Source organism: Vicugna pacos, chromosome 6 (genome assembly GCF_048564905.1).
Source record: "Vicugna pacos chromosome 6, VicPac4, whole genome shotgun sequence".
Lineage (NCBI taxonomy): Eukaryota > Metazoa > Chordata > Mammalia > Artiodactyla > Camelidae > Vicugna > Vicugna pacos.
Window position 1 is genome coordinate 63,483,537 of NC_132992.1, and position 15,362 is coordinate 63,498,898.

The window sequence follows — 15,362 nt, forward strand, 5'->3', positions numbered from 1 at the left end:
GATCCAAAGGAAGTTATATTCTCAGAGGATTACAATTAAACTCTCAGGGGAAAATGTGGCAGCCTGACTTTTGACTTTGAAAGTGTTTCCACCCTTTCTATGTGGTATACAAATTGTATGTGGTATTACTTCTAGGTGTTAAAGTGCATTACGTCTTTGAATGAAGACCTCACTGTACATGGGTTCATAGTGCAGCTACCTTTAGATTCAGAGAATCCCATTAACACTGAAGCACTGGTCAATGCTATTGCACCCGAAAAGGATGTGGACGGGTGAGTTTGGCTTGGCTGTCTGTACCACATTGCATGATTCTAATTATAATACATTTCTATTTCGGGAACACATCATTTTGCTTCTAAAGAGGAAAGACATCTTTCACTTCCCTTCTTTTAGACTGAGTAGCATCAATGCTGGAAAACTTGCTAGAGGTGACCTCAATGACTGTTTCATCCCTTGTACACCCAAAGGATGCTTGGAACTCATCAAAGAGACAGGTAAAAACAGACAAAAGTAAAGTACCATTCTATGGAGCCTGGTCTTGACCTGTAAAAGTATAAGGGAGGTACGCTGTGGGCCATAAGTAAGTGGATTGGCACAAGACCTATCCGCTAGGGGCTTCCTGACCTAAAATCTCAACTTTCTCAATAGCCCTATGAAGTAGGTACTCTTATTGTTTGACAGCTGAGAAAACAGGCTGGGAGATGTTGAGTAATTTGTCCATGAAGGAACAGAGCCAAGAGTTGAACTCAGTAGTTGAGTTCAAAGCAATTTATTTTGTATGAAAAAAATAACCTGTATGGTAAAAAGGATTCAGATAGTCTGTAAGGGTACAGAGTGGAAAGTCCCCACCCCAGAGTGGGCACCAAGTCTCCATTGTAGTTCTAGGACTAGACAGACAGCTGGAAATGAATCTCTTGAGCAGTTGGCCATATTAGCCCATTACCTGGTCAGCATCGTGGTATTTTAATTTCATCATGAATACTTTCAGCAGAGGTTATTTTTTGCAAGGCATGGCATCCTGTTTAAAGGAGGTGGATCAGAAATTTCAAGTGGAAAATGTTGGCTAACATAAGGGAAAATTTTCTGTGGCTGGCAAGGAAAGGTCAAGCTATAAGCCTTGGGACAGCTATTAGTGTTCAGTCCTACAACTAAATTTATGCTCGATGGCGTGCCGAGCACACAGTGTGTTACAGCTTGATAGAGACAAGTCCTGTGAGCCACACGCCTGCAGGCTTCCCACTTCCTTCTGTTGATAGTGAAGCTACCATTTGCCCGAATGCAGCTTCAGGACCTTTGTTGAACCCTAAGAAGTATAGCCGGGTACCTTTTAAACACTTCACACTTTGAGGGCTTTACTTCTAGTTTTTCATGATGTGAACATTATATAGAAACTTATCTTTTGGGGATGGAGTTAATGTTAAGTGACAAGTGCGCTTTAAACCCACACTCCCCGAGGCAAGCGTCCACTTCCGCAGGGCTGGGTAGAGGGACTCAGCGGAGTCCTCAAGACCTTTCCTCTGCTCCCCTCTATGTGGTAGCTCATCCTCAGCTCCACTTGGTGGCCCCGAGCAGCTCCAGCATGTTCCATCCTAATGCCTCATAGCCATGGGATGGATCCCATTGGCCAAGGATGATTGTGGTCACTTATCCACTGGTGCTCACCCAGACCACCTCTGCAGAGTAGAGTATGTCTGCCTTGAAAAGGACGTTGGAATAGTGCCAGAAGAACGGGTACTGAGTAAACGAAAAGAAAGCTTTCTACTAAGTTACAGTGCCCCTTTACCACTTCCCTGCAAGTAACACTGTGGCTCAGGCCCTAAGCCAGAGGAGAAGTTTGGTTGGAGAACTAAAGATTTACTGATACTGATGTAATTTCCCTCGCTTCCCTCCACCCCATTACGTGCACCCTGTTTGTCATAGCTGTTCTTCCATGTGGTTTAACCTGCTGTCTTCTTCCATGTGGCTGTTGAGGTGTATGTCAGGGTTTCTTTTTGCCTTGAGTGTAGGTTTTCTTCCCACTCTCCTATGACTCAATGAATGGATCTGGGCTTAAGCTGCTCTCAAAAGCCCACAGCAAGTGGGACACATGTATATGTCCCAATTTGAAACTGAAACACTGAGTTGCCAAAGAAGGAATAGCTTTAGGAAGATGTCTTTTTGATGCTAAGAACCTGTTTTTGTGCACTTGTTCTGAATTTTCCTGTTGAGGTGGCGTGAAAAGGAAGGCAGCTTGCCCCATTTCTCTGATGCAAGCTGGCTTCTCTTCCAGGGGTAAAGATTGCCGGGAGGCATGCTGTTGTGGTTGGGCGCAGCAAGATAGTTGGTGCCCCGATGCATGACTTGCTTCTGTGGAACCATGCCACAGTGACCACCTGCCACTCCAAGACTGCCAATCTGAACGAGGAGGTAAGGGGTCAACGGAGTGGAAGGCGTTCTGTGTGTGAGTGTGTGTGTGCGTGTGCACGTGCATGTATGCACGAATGTTCCCGTATGTGGTGGGGTTCTTGCATAACAGGAATAGCTAACATTTAAGTGCCAGAAACTGCCATGTACTTTACCTCGTTATCTCCTTTAACATAACAGTTCTGTGGTTCTTGTCTATTTCACAAGATGAAGAAGCAGATTCAAATTTAAAACTTGCACAAGTGTATACAGATTTTGTTTTGACTATATTCTTTCTACATTGGCCCATCTCATGGTATGTAGGGATGAGCGGCATAGGAACTGGGGGGCAGCCAGATCCCAGACACATGACAGTGGTAGCCTCAGAGGTGGAGGTGTCCCAGGGAGGGTGTAGACAGTGGTCTTGTGACATCAGTCACAGCTTGTTCTTGACCCCTGCCTGCATCAGATTCCTGAGCCCAAGAATTCTCACATGGACACATCCCATTGACAGCACAGCCTCTTGAATGTGGGGAGAGCCCAGCAGAGAGGCCCAGCACCTCGTTTGTCCTCCCTAAGCAGTGCTCTGTGGAAGGTTGTGACCCTTCATTCTGGAGGAGATGGAGCAGTCTCCAGGTGTCGTGTAATTCAGGGACATTGTCCCGGGCCTGTGGCTCCAAGCCTGTGCTCCTCCCTACCCTGCAGGTTCCCAAGTTCCTCATTCAATAAAATGTCTAGTGGAAGGGGAGGTTTTGACGTGTGTAGGAATGAGCACAGTATATGAATGGCTGTCGGAGACGGCGCGTGACCTGCATAAAATAGCTGATGACAATGAAGAATTTCATGCAAAGTTTAGGGATGTCTTTTCTGCACCTAGATTTTTTTATGTGTCACTGTTTAATTTCTGAAGTCAGAACCCTCTTTCCCTAGGTAAATAAAGGTGACATCCTGGTAGTTGCAGTGGGTCAGCCTGAAATGGTGAAAGGGGAGTGGATCAAACCTGGGGCGATAGTCATCGACTGTGGAATCAATTATGTCCCAGGTGAGTGTTGCTGGAGGAGGTGGGCTGGGCAGAGGAAGATGTAGCCCAAGTGAGAACCCCTTGTACTGTTTTAGGCTTGAAGTGCTAAGGTTGAGAAGGCTTGGCCTGCCCATGGGTGCATGCAGGTAGTAGGTGGTGGAGCTGCCCCTCGAGGGCAGAGCCCATGACGTCAGCCAGTGTGCTGTGCAGTCCCAGATGACTTTGTCCATGGAGAGGGTGGGGGAGAAGGCAAGAGGAGATCTCACTTTATCATCATGTAGAGATCATCCTCTATTTTAACAAGGGATGGATGGATTTAAAATACAGCGTGATCTTTGCAAAGTGCTTTGAGGCTCCAGGAGAGGGATTCATGCTGCCAGGAGTCCTCTAATTAGGTCTTTGCAAAGAAGACATTTGACCTGGGCCTTTTCCAAGCTGAGAGGATAAACCCAGCCTTGTAGTCATGTCCAAAACAGACTTCGCATCCTCATGCCTGAGTTACTCCTCACTCCCCTGTTTGGTTAGTGATATTCTTCCTTCCCACAGGTCTGAAGCCCTTTCGGTTTCCCTCCCTATTGTTTTATATGTGAATCCATTTTTTAATATTAGAAATTTTTCCCCTCTCTTCTTTGTTCTCATTGTCCACTTCTCCACCAAATGCAGTGTTTGAATTTCTCCCTGGTCTCCCTGCTGCCGACTGACTCTCACTTAGATCCATCTGCGTGCTCTTGCCACATTCACGGGTCTTGATGTGGACCCGTGAGCCTCCTTCTCCGCTGTTACTTGTCAGACTCCTTAGCCCCATGCTAGTTTCAGCCACCTCTGCGGCCTTGTTCTTCACATGCACTTTGTGGATCCTGTCTTGAACCATCGTACAAGGAGCCATGTGCCCTTCCCACGCATGCCCCGTTTGTCCTTTGCTCTCCTGTGCCTGCATCTCACATGGAGCAGGCTGCTCTTTCATCATGAAGTTTTCAGACTTAAACTCTGAAAGGACAATTCAGTGAATACTTGTATGCATACCTTGTGAGTTCAAGAAAGGAACAATCCTTTTTAAAAAAGATTTATTTTTATTGAAGTATAGTCGGTTTACAATGTTATGTTAGTTTCTGGTGTACAGCATAGTAACTCAGTTATCCATCCATCTATCTATATATATATACTCTTTTTCATAATAGGTTATTAGAAGATATTGAATGTAGTTTCCTGTGCTATGCAGTAGGACCTTGTTGTTTATTTATTTTAGATATAGTAGTTTGTATCTGCTAATCCCAAACTCCTAATTTATCTCTTTCCACCCCCAAGAAAGGACCAGTCTTTAATCAAGCACCTGTTTCTGTGCATCCAGCACCATCCCAGGCTGTGGGCTGCACAACTGAATAAAGCTCAGCTGTGCTCTTCACTTTCAGAGACTTCCTCCCCACCTCCTCCCTGTCCGAAATGTCCATTCTTCCCTCCAGACCTTGTGTGATTGCCCTTCAGCAAGAGATGATCTCTCCTCCTCTGAAAATTCTTCTCCCCCAACCCTGTTCTGCACACCCCTCCCCCCCCAACAGAGCTGGTGTCTCACGCTTGGTATCTCTGCGGTGCCACGTCCAGCCTGTGCCCTCTGACTGCTGGCACTTGCATCTGTTGGATTGTTGAAGAATATTCCTTTTTTCTCCCTTCCCATCTCAAGTTTGAAATATAGACACTAAGCTGCCAGGAACATTAGTCACTGTCAAGCCTTCACCGTTTTTAACCTCCCTCCCACTCTCCGTACCATGCTTTTAAGACAGTAGCTCATAATTGATCACTCATTTTCTCGTGGTGTAATTATCTAATGGATGATAAAGAAATTGCTCTCCTACAACGCCTCACTTTCAGCCCTTGCAATATGGCATTCAGGCTCATTCTGTTGAAAACCTTGTATCTTCTGTATCATATTTCTGCTTTTGGCTTTTTTTCTTTTTGGACTGGATTTGAGAGATGGAAGAAGCAAAACCCGGGTGGGGCTCTTGAGTCTTGCAGACAGGTATGAAATGTTGACTTACGCACAGAACTTACCATCCTGCACAAATGTATTCCTCATGTAGATGGTAAAATGTGAGTTAGGTCAAAGCAGTATCTTCCCTCCTGGTCAGCTGTACTTTTACTGACCCTGGGCATGTAGGTGAATAAGTGTCAATAAGACTAGATGTTATTGTTTCCCAAGGACAGCGGAATCGGACTTACAGGTTCCTGGAAGACCTGAAGACTGTTCTTCGCAGTGTTCATTTTTGAAATACCGTGTTCCACAGCTGGGCCACTTCTTGAAGGATTCATGTTTTGATTATTTAAATTGTTTGCATGGTCCATTCAGGAATAAAATCTTGAGTCATTTTCCAAATTAAGGATGAATTAAGATATGTAGTTGTTTAAGGAATATTTTTTAAGATTTAAGTGCAGAGCAGAAAGTATTGGCCAGAGAAATATGTGGAAGTGTTCTACCTGCTTGGCTTACTAAAGATAATTTGAGAAGGGTTGGATTAATAGTGTGCTTTATTTGGAAGGGTTATAAATTTGGAAGGGTTATAAATTTGGAAGGTTATAAAATTCCCCAATCCAGCCTCAACCTATCCAGTGTAGCAGCTTCTATGCTGGACTCTCTTACTGGGGTCCCCAAATTACATGTGAAGGAGTCAAGGCTCAGCTGGATCTGAAGTAGATTTGTACTAGTAGTTCCCGTTGAAAGAGAAATTCTAGGGCTGGGGTAGACAGCCAAAATGTTGGTTACTGAAGCCGTAACTTTCGCTGAGACATGGTCCACTGACCACATCACTCTTCCCATGAAACCCTGTACTTACATCAGAGGGCGCTTGAGTCAGCCCCGAGAGTTAAAGAGCAGAGCTGAGCTCACCCAGGGCAGCATTAAGTGGTGCAGTGATTGACGTGTCTTCTGTGTATGGAGAAACACACAGAGAAAGTGACTAACACTCCGAAGTAGAAATAGCTGCCGGGACATTTTTAAGCAAACTTCAGGGTTAGACAATTGAAACCTGTACAAAGGGCAGCGCTCAACTGTATTTCCTTAGCTTTTTGAGACGGCCTTAGTGGTTAGGAGAGGAAATGTTCTGCCGTAGGAAAAGCTTGCTGCTTTATAATCTAGAAACCTGAAGCCATCCCAAGGAGTTGTGTTCCTTAGATTACATACAGAAAATATCTTACGTATCTAGGATGGGGAGAGAAACCCTTATGTTTGGAGAATGCTTCTTCAGTTTCAAGGAACATACACAATTTCTCACTTGATTCTCAGCAAGTTTGCGAAATAGGTGGTATTCATCCTTCTTTGCACCTTTGGATTGGACTTTTGATCGGTAAGGAGACCCCAGGGGCTGAGAACTAGCAGTTAGGGGAAGAGCTGATCCTAGAGCCTAGGTCACTTATTTCTGGCTTTTTGGTTGAACTCTGAGGCTTCCTTTCTCCGTTGTGGCGATCTGATCAAAGAGATGAAGTGGCTAAGATCCTACCAGATCCTGCCTTGGAAGTCTTAGAGCCGAAAGGTCTAGCTCTGTCCCCAGCCCCTCCCGGAAGTGCTCTGAAGCCAAGGGTAGGATGTACTTGGTGTGCATGAGCAATGATGCATCATGGGGTTTGTTCTCTTGAATAGCTCTTCTTTGCTGGTAAGATTTGTAGTTGTTCTGGTATCCTTTTAAGGGAAGTGTAATTATATTCTTTGCCTTTTGCATACATTTAAGTAGCTGCTCGTCTTTGGAATTGGATGTTAAATTGTTCCTCCAGCTCATGCCTGGAACTTACAAAATGCTGACAGTTGCTGTAGAAACAGTATCCGGCAGCTGTGATATAGTTGGAGCTTTGTGCACCCAAAAAATTCCTTTGAAGGCCTTGGCAAATTAACATTTTAAAAGGTGCTCATTATATATTGGGTGATTGGCTTTAAGAATAAAAAAAAAATCACCTGGTTTTGAGAAACCACTGAAGCATCTTGTGGAATTTTGCAGGTAAAATAAATTTCTTCCTAGGAAATAGCGAATACCTGTCATCCCGTGGCTTTTGAGTAAAGTTGACACTTGAACCAGATGGGACTACACACCCTAAACTCGACTTAGATTTTGGAGCAAGCTGTCGTAATTGATCACCTAACTTAGAAATAAACACCAGGATTGTGATTCTGAGGCTGTGCTTTGATTTTTTCCCCACTTGACCAGACAATACAAAAGCAAGTGGGAGGAGAGTTGTGGGTGACGTGTCATACAACGAGGCCAAGGAGAGGGCGAGCTTCATCACCCCCGTTCCTGGAGGCGTTGGGCCCATGACAGTGGCGATGCTAATGGAGGTGGGTGTGAATGGAAGTTTCTGTAACAGTTCTAGACAGACAGAATTCCAGGTACTGCTTTTCTCCCCACATGGAAATGTCAGAAGGACCTACTCAGAGTCTAAGTAAGGATGGGAATCTTCTGAAGTAAAAAAGGGAATGGAAGAACCGAGAGGTTGAATCGGTCATACGCATGGAGGAAAGCAGGGGCAGCACGATTTTCATTGACTCTGGAATGTGATAACTTCAGGGGAAGAAAAGTGCAAAGACTCTGGCTTTGCTCAGTGTGTTTTGGCTTCTTGCCCTTCTTAACACACACCAGCTGGCGGGGGAGAGGCAGTCAGCCCGGGGCATTTAAGCTGCCTGTAGACTCTGGCCTAGAATCGAATCATGTTAATAGGCGGATCATGAAGCTGTTCATTTTGTGATTAAACTTGAGTGACTGGGATTAGGAATTGAGACGGAGGTTAAAACCATCACCTCTTCTCAGTTCCATTTGTGTCCTTTTGTTTAGAGCACGGTAGAGAGTGCAAAGCGTTTCCTGGAGAAATGTAAGCCGGGAAAGTGGATCATTCAGTATAACAAACTAAACCTCAAGACACCTGTGCCAAGGTAAAAATAAAATTTTACTAGTTTGAACCTCTGCGGACTGTGGGTTTTTAGCTGATGGAAGCCCTGGTTGTGTGTACGCCCCCTCAGAAAGCACCACCAGTGGTTGGGGTGGGTTAGGATGGGATTAATTGAATCCAGTGGATAAAGATTGATACATATTTTCTGTGTTTCTTCTAAGTGACATCGATATATCACGGGCTTGCAAGCCAAAGCCCATTGGTAACCTGGCTCGAGAAATTGGTCTGTTCTCTGAAGAGGTAGAATTGTATGGTGAAACCAAGGCCAAAGTCCTGCTGTCAGCGCTGGAACGCCTGAAACACCAGCCTGACGGGAAATACGTGGTGGTGACCGGGTATGGTTTTTAAATGTTCCTCTGCCAATTGAATCTTTCTCTTTTTTTCAACTGAATCTTAATATTAGTCCTGATTATTATTACCAGGGGTTGTATTTGCATGTAGCATGTATATGTAGAGGTTCCTTTAATTTCGTTCTAGCATTTCGACATGTATTTGATTTGATTCTTACAGCAACCCTGTGAGGTAAGAGTAGATTATAATTCTGCAGAGATGAGAAAATTTGCCAAGGTTATTCATCTAGTAAGTGGAAGAATTTGGGTCTTAAAACCTGGTCTTCAGATGGGATTGCCTTTTTTAACCCAAAATTCAGTAATTCTGTAGTCCTTTTGAACATTCATCTTTCTTTTTGCTTGGCCGAGTTATTTACATATAAAAGCTAGTTTCTGAGACTAAATTGAGAAATTAAAATTGTAGCAATGTCTCTTATAAGGTAAATTATATTTGCCCCTTACAGTCAGAAGAGCTGAAGTGCAGAAGTCTTTTTTAATTTAAAACTGAGGGGAAGTTACAACTAAGACTCTTAGAAAAGATCACTTTCATGTCTTTCATCTTTCTAATTATTCAGATTAAGAGTCATTCTCCAGCATCTGCTAGACCTGACTTAGTGATACATGGATTTAATTCACATAAATTTAATTTTCCTCTTTTGATTTCATCTTGAAGAATAACTCCAACACCCCTCGGCGAGGGGAAAAGCACAACCACAATTGGGCTGGTGCAGGCCTTCGGTGCCCATCTCCATCAGAACGTCTTTGCGTGTGTGCGACAGCCTTCGCAGGGCCCCACCTTCGGAATAAAAGGTATTAGTGGGACCAGACCTGGCTGACCAGGGGGCACCTGCCCCTCCTCCATTCCTCTGGCCCCCTCAGCCTGTGAGTGTCTAGGGGGTCTTCAACTCATTCAGGCACTGGGAATGTCTTCCTCTCACCCCCTGTTGTGTTTTTGGTGATGGCGTTCATCAGATCACCCCCGCTGCTGCTGCCACTGTCTGACACTGCACAGGGATTCCCTGGGATGGGTAACATGTAGCCAGGGATGCTTTCTTTAAAATTTTTTTTAAACTCTTTGTTTGTTTGTTTTGGGCAGAGAGGTAATTATGTTTATTTATTTATTTATTTATTTAAATGGAGGTACTGGAGATTGAACATAGGACCTCCCATGTGCTAGGCATGTGCTCTACCACTGAGCTATACCCTTCCCCCTTTAAATTCATTTTTTATTGAAGTATCATTGATTTATACTATTAGACTAGTATGTTTCAAGTATACAACATAGTGACACAGTATTTTTATAGGTTATACTCCATTTAAGGTTATTATAAAATATGCCTTACAATATAGCCTTGTATCTTTTTTAACTTTATTTTTTATTGAAGTGTAATTGATTTACAGTGTTAGTTTCAGGTGTAGAGCAAAGCGGTTCAGTTACAGGGATGCTTTCATATGACTGATAGTCAACTGTCACAGTAACAGTGAAGGTAATCACAGCTACTGATCACCATGCTGACTTTCTAGAGACAAAGACAAGCCCTACAGATGTTTCCCCCTGTGGGAGTAAGAAAAGCCTTTGCTTATTAAATATAAGCTTTGTGCCAGGTTTTGTGCTAAGCGGTTTTTGCCAGTTGTTTTATTTTCTAATAGAGGGTAGTAGTATCACCACTTACAGTGGCATCTGGGACTTAGAGGTAACTTGGTCAAGGCACTGTCTTCAAGTACCAGAGGGAGCCCCCGGGTCTATTTCAAGCTCTAAAACAGCATTTCTTCTGATGAGATGAAAACACGTCAGTAACTGTACTTTGCCGTCAGTTTTTGATGACTGCAGCACGGCAAACGTGTTCTTCTAATTCAAATTATTATTCATTGTAATAGGTTCTCAGCATTAGCTTTGTCATTTGCTTAGTGTTAGGGTGTCACATACCTGCTTGTTCTAGTACTATGAATCTTTACACAGGGTACACTTTTGCCCCTCTTTAGCCAAGTGTGTTAACTTAGTTCTGCTTTTGAGCTTGTCTTAACAAGCCCCTTTTAATTCAGAATGAGCCTTTCCCTTTGTTCTGCTTTTTGTTTGTTTGGTTTTTGGAGGGGGGGAATAATTAGATTTGTTTGTTCATTTTAGTGGAGGCACTGGGGGTTGAACCCAGGACCTCGTGCATGCTTAGCACTCACTCTACCCCTAAGCTATACCCTCCCTCCTTGTTCTGCTTATTGAACCCAACGCTCTGCTTTTCCTCTTAACACGAATTGCCCCATTTTCATTGCGTGATCTCTGTCTCGCAAAAAAGCCCACACAAAAAACCATTACCTCAAATTGACTTTTATCTCACTGATAACCTGATAACCTGGACACTGTTTTTTTTAACTGACTTTTGGTTAATAATCCAAATGGGCCAGCAAAAATCTAGCTGTTAAGCTGTTTTCTAACATGTGTGTCCTACTTAGGAAGAATTGCAGACTCTGTGTTGGTGTGTGTATTTTAAATATTCTTTTTTAAAAATGTCAGAGTAGTGTTTATAAGAGTAGGAAACTGAACAGGTCTGCTTTTATGTAACTGTAGGCTGGGTCTTTTAACACATGGTAGGAATCACGGGGCACCTGTTTCTAAAGATAGTGAGTAGGTTATGTATGTGTTCATGGTTTCATCAGTTAGATTCGGATCCAACTGAGACACTATTCAGCATGAACAAGATCAAATGGTTTAGCATGATAAAGAAAATTAGAAAACACTTGATCAAATCTGTCCAAATGGTTGGGAAAAGTAAATAAAATAATATACATAGCAGTGATGAAAACCGATTTGCTTTTATTTGATATCCAAGTCATGGAGAAACATGCTTAACCTGAGTCCTCACCCTTGACGTGTCCTCTAGGTGGCGCTGCAGGCGGTGGCTACTCACAGGTCATTCCAATGGAAGAGGTAATGTGATCCGGGATTTGGTTGAAGTAGACTTTTTTTAATAGGTTTTCCTTTCCAAGATTAACCTTTTTTGTTAAGGTCTTAGTGGACAAATGACTTGTAGCTGAAGCAACACTTAAGGAAAAAACATCTCAACTTGCTAATTTTTAAACTGCTTAGTTTTTTTAACATGACAAGGACTTCAAAGTCTGGCTTTCAGTGGAAATAGTCATTTTTAGCAGATGATCAAATAAAGCATGAGATAGGGACAAACCAACATGAAGTGGATTCAGAGTAATAACTACAGCTCTGGGAGCAACATACCGGCGTGGAGATGGGTTGATCTGGTGTGCTTCTTGCTCACTGCTCAGAGGATGTGAGTGTTCTTACTCATCCAGTGTTGCCGTTGATCCCGGTGGTGTGGCATTTGTGGTTACTGGACCTGTCTCTTATTGAAAATCACAGTTCCTTCTGGGGACACATAGTAATTTGTTCTCAAGAGCTACCTGTGTTGGGTGTTTGTCCACTAGCTGTGCTGCCATCCGTTTCCCACTGGCTTTAGTGTAGGGATTGGTTTGGTTACAGTACAGTGATGTTGGAAAGATGCAGAGACCTTGGAAGGCTGATGTGGCCTCTGCCCTTTTGTAGTTTAATCTCCACCTCACTGGTGACATCCACGCCATCACTGCAGCGAATAACCTCGTTGCTGCAGCCATCGACGCCCGGATTTTCCACGAACAGACCCAGACAGACAAGGTAGGCTGCTGAGGCCGCAGGGCACTTGTGAAGGGTTTAAAGCACTGAATTAATATGGGGCCCTCGAGTGCCGATAACGGCATTGTGGTTCCTCTCATTTAACAGCCCTTTTCCTCCTTTTTCTTAAGGCTCTCTTTAATCGTTTGGTACCATCAGTAAATGGAGTGAGAACGTTCTCTGATATCCAAATCCGAAGGTTACAGGTAAGCGTCTCTCTTCTTCATTTTTGATTTGTATGAATTTGGGTGAATGATAAGGAGGTAAAAATCTCCTTAAGGTAGCCTGTTTTGCATCAAATTATATCCATAACCATAATCATAAAGTCATGATATAAATAGCAGAAATTGGTGGTAGAGGTTGTTTCTCATTTAACTGTAAATTTTTAGTGGTTAGTCCCAGAATAAATAGAGCACTGACAACCTGCTCTCAGCTAAGAAGAGGAGTGACACTTCCTTTATACCATATAGGAGTCAGGATGCCAGCACAGCAGCGTGGCAGCTGCTGGAGTTTGAATACCTGCTCTTCGCAGCATCAGGACCTTAATCAAGAGTGGTTACTTCTCTATTTTATTTGACTTCCTGTAACAAATATATAGTCATTAAACATATATGTACCATATGCCTAGAAATTCCACTCCTAGGTGTTAAGCCAAGAGAAATACAAACTTGTGTTCATACAAAAACATGAATTTCTTAGCAGCTTTACTGATAATTTTCAAAATCTAGAAACAACCCAAATGTCCCTCGGTGGGTGAACAGATAAACTGGTATGTCTATACAGTAAAAGGAATGAACTGTTCATACACACAACAACTTGGATGAATCTCAAAGGCACGTTGAGTGAGAGAAGCCAGTCTCAAACAGTTGCATACTGTATGCTTCCATGTATATGACATTATTTAAAAAGACAAAGCAATAGTGATGGAGAGCAGATCAGTGGGTGCCAGAAGTTATGGATTAGGGAAGGTATGACCAAAAAGGGATAGCACAGGAGGATTTTAAAAATAAAATTCAAAAATATATTTCTGTGTTACTTTTACATATGAAGGAAATTTTATGTATCTATAAATATTCTTTAGACTACCTGGCACAGGTACGCATTCACTCACCGGTATGTGCTGCCTTATTATCAATAATAGTTAACACTCACTTTAATTTTTTGCAACTTAGTATTTTGATGCTGTGAGAATACTCCGTGATGCTCCCCTTTACCCAGATGCAGAAATAGTTTACATTTTGCCCTACCTGCTTTACAATTCTGTCATGATTTATACTTAAATATATGCATTCTTCTCTGGACTTAAGAAAAAGTGACATTTATACAGTTTGATATTTCTTAGCTTCTCTTTGTTTTCACACTCCCCCCTAGAATCTTACGCATGAGGTAAGTCGGTTCTTACCCTGTTTTGTAAGAGTTGTGTTCTGCAAGGCAGCAAGTGCCATGGAAAGAGCAGGCAACTTCTAATCTTACCTTTGCTGATGGAACTTTCTGTCAGATGTGGGGAGGGGCTGGACTAGATGTTTAAAAAAATGATCCTTTAAGAAGCTCTGGCATTCGACATCAAAGGACTTGTCCACGGCCACAGCACCCCTTGTTGGACTGGAACTAGAACTTCAGTCTCCTGTTTCCCGGTCCCTAAGCATCCTCTTACACTGTTATCAGCTAGTCCCCGGGTGCTCAGTCAAGAGTGGGTTGTCAATAGCAGATTCTTGGCTTAATGACTGAGGATTTTGCCGACTTCTGTAAACAGTGTCATGTGCCAGGCTTGTGGAGGCTATTTGACAAGCCAGTGAACACCAGCTCTGATGACACACCTGAGGTTTTAAAACAAAGTCCTCTCCGCACAGGACCTATGGGAAGAGAAGGGCTTGCTGGGCCCACTCAGACCTACCTCAAGTTATAAGAAAAAAAGAATACATTTTACAAGCACTTTCCGTTTCAGGATGTGACCATGGTACACCTTGTAAATAAATAAATTCCCAAGTTCTATGAGGAGGAAGAGCCAAACCCTTCTTGTGCCTTTTGAAACAGTAAGAAGGCAGTGAAAGAGTAGTGCTACTTCAAAAGCATGCAGAAGTGATTTACATTGATTTTTATTGTGGATATTTATTTTTGCCCTTCCTAATTTTGCATTTGAATGGGGATTCTCAACTGATTGAAAAAGCTTTGAACATCTTTTCCTTTCATTATATCTGCATACAATGAATTGGGTACAAGGCTTTTTGGTCGCTGTGCTTACATAGGGCTTTGGTTTAGGGAAATGCTCTGGTGCCCAGTGACAGGGACAATTGTGTTAATAATTCCTTTGTACTTGTGTGAGTGGGAAACGCATTTAACCAAAAGGATCATAGTTTTCCCTTCTGAATTTAATAGGGTTCGTATTTCCTTAGAGGGGACCCTATCTGGAGATAGGGATAAATTTCTTTTTTTAATTTAGTGTACATTTGTTTGTTTTGTCTTATTTTTGTTCTAATTTCCCTACCTCTTCAGAGACTAGGCATCGAAAAGACCGACCCTACCACGCTGACAGATGAAGAGATAAACAGATTTGCAAGACTGGACATTGATCCGGAAACTATAACTTGGCAAAGAGGTACCAGAGCAGTGCACAACACCCTCCCAACTCCCCCTGCCCGCCACTGGTCTGGTTATACTGCACGCCCCATGCCCTCCCTAAGAGTTGGTAAAATGTGAGGTCCAGAAGCTTGCGTGTTGGTATTTTTGTAGTTAAGGCCTGATTAAGATGGCAACTTGATCATTTTTTTTGACTACCTCCATCAGTCTCTCCCCTTTTTAGGTGTAATCAAACCTCCTCTCGTTTGGTTAGCCGGACGTTTTGCTGGCTGTGCAGTGTTGATTGGTGTGAAGAGATTGGCTTTACGGAAGTTCATGCATAAACCAAAAATAACATCTTGCAAATTTCATTTTAGGCAAGAAGTTTTGGTGTCATGAAGTAGAGAAGTCATGTTGAATCACTTCCTGAATCATGTTGTCCTTTAGTCTTAGCGCTCTCGTCTGGCATAAGTGACTTGATTTTTCTCATTTTTAC

The 15,362-nt window shown here is 42.9% G+C and overlaps 1 protein-coding gene across 1 annotated transcript in view; it reads left to right on the forward strand.

Annotated features, from left to right (window-relative positions):
* Positions 1 to 15,362, forward strand: part of MTHFD1 (methylenetetrahydrofolate dehydrogenase, cyclohydrolase and formyltetrahydrofolate synthetase 1) — a 51,492-nt gene that overhangs the window by 18,576 nt on the left and 17,554 nt on the right. The window contains exons 5-16 of the mRNA XM_006206972.4: positions 136 to 272; positions 394 to 494; positions 2,270 to 2,406; positions 3,313 to 3,424; positions 7,591 to 7,718; positions 8,212 to 8,309; positions 8,488 to 8,661; positions 9,329 to 9,465; positions 11,532 to 11,578; positions 12,206 to 12,313; positions 12,442 to 12,516; positions 14,804 to 14,906. Coding sequence (XP_006207034.1) covers positions 136 to 272; positions 394 to 494; positions 2,270 to 2,406; positions 3,313 to 3,424; positions 7,591 to 7,718; positions 8,212 to 8,309; positions 8,488 to 8,661; positions 9,329 to 9,465; positions 11,532 to 11,578; positions 12,206 to 12,313; positions 12,442 to 12,516; positions 14,804 to 14,906 — 1,357 coding nt within the window. The remainder of the gene's footprint in view (positions 1 to 135; positions 273 to 393; positions 495 to 2,269; positions 2,407 to 3,312; positions 3,425 to 7,590; positions 7,719 to 8,211; positions 8,310 to 8,487; positions 8,662 to 9,328; positions 9,466 to 11,531; positions 11,579 to 12,205; positions 12,314 to 12,441; positions 12,517 to 14,803; positions 14,907 to 15,362) is intronic.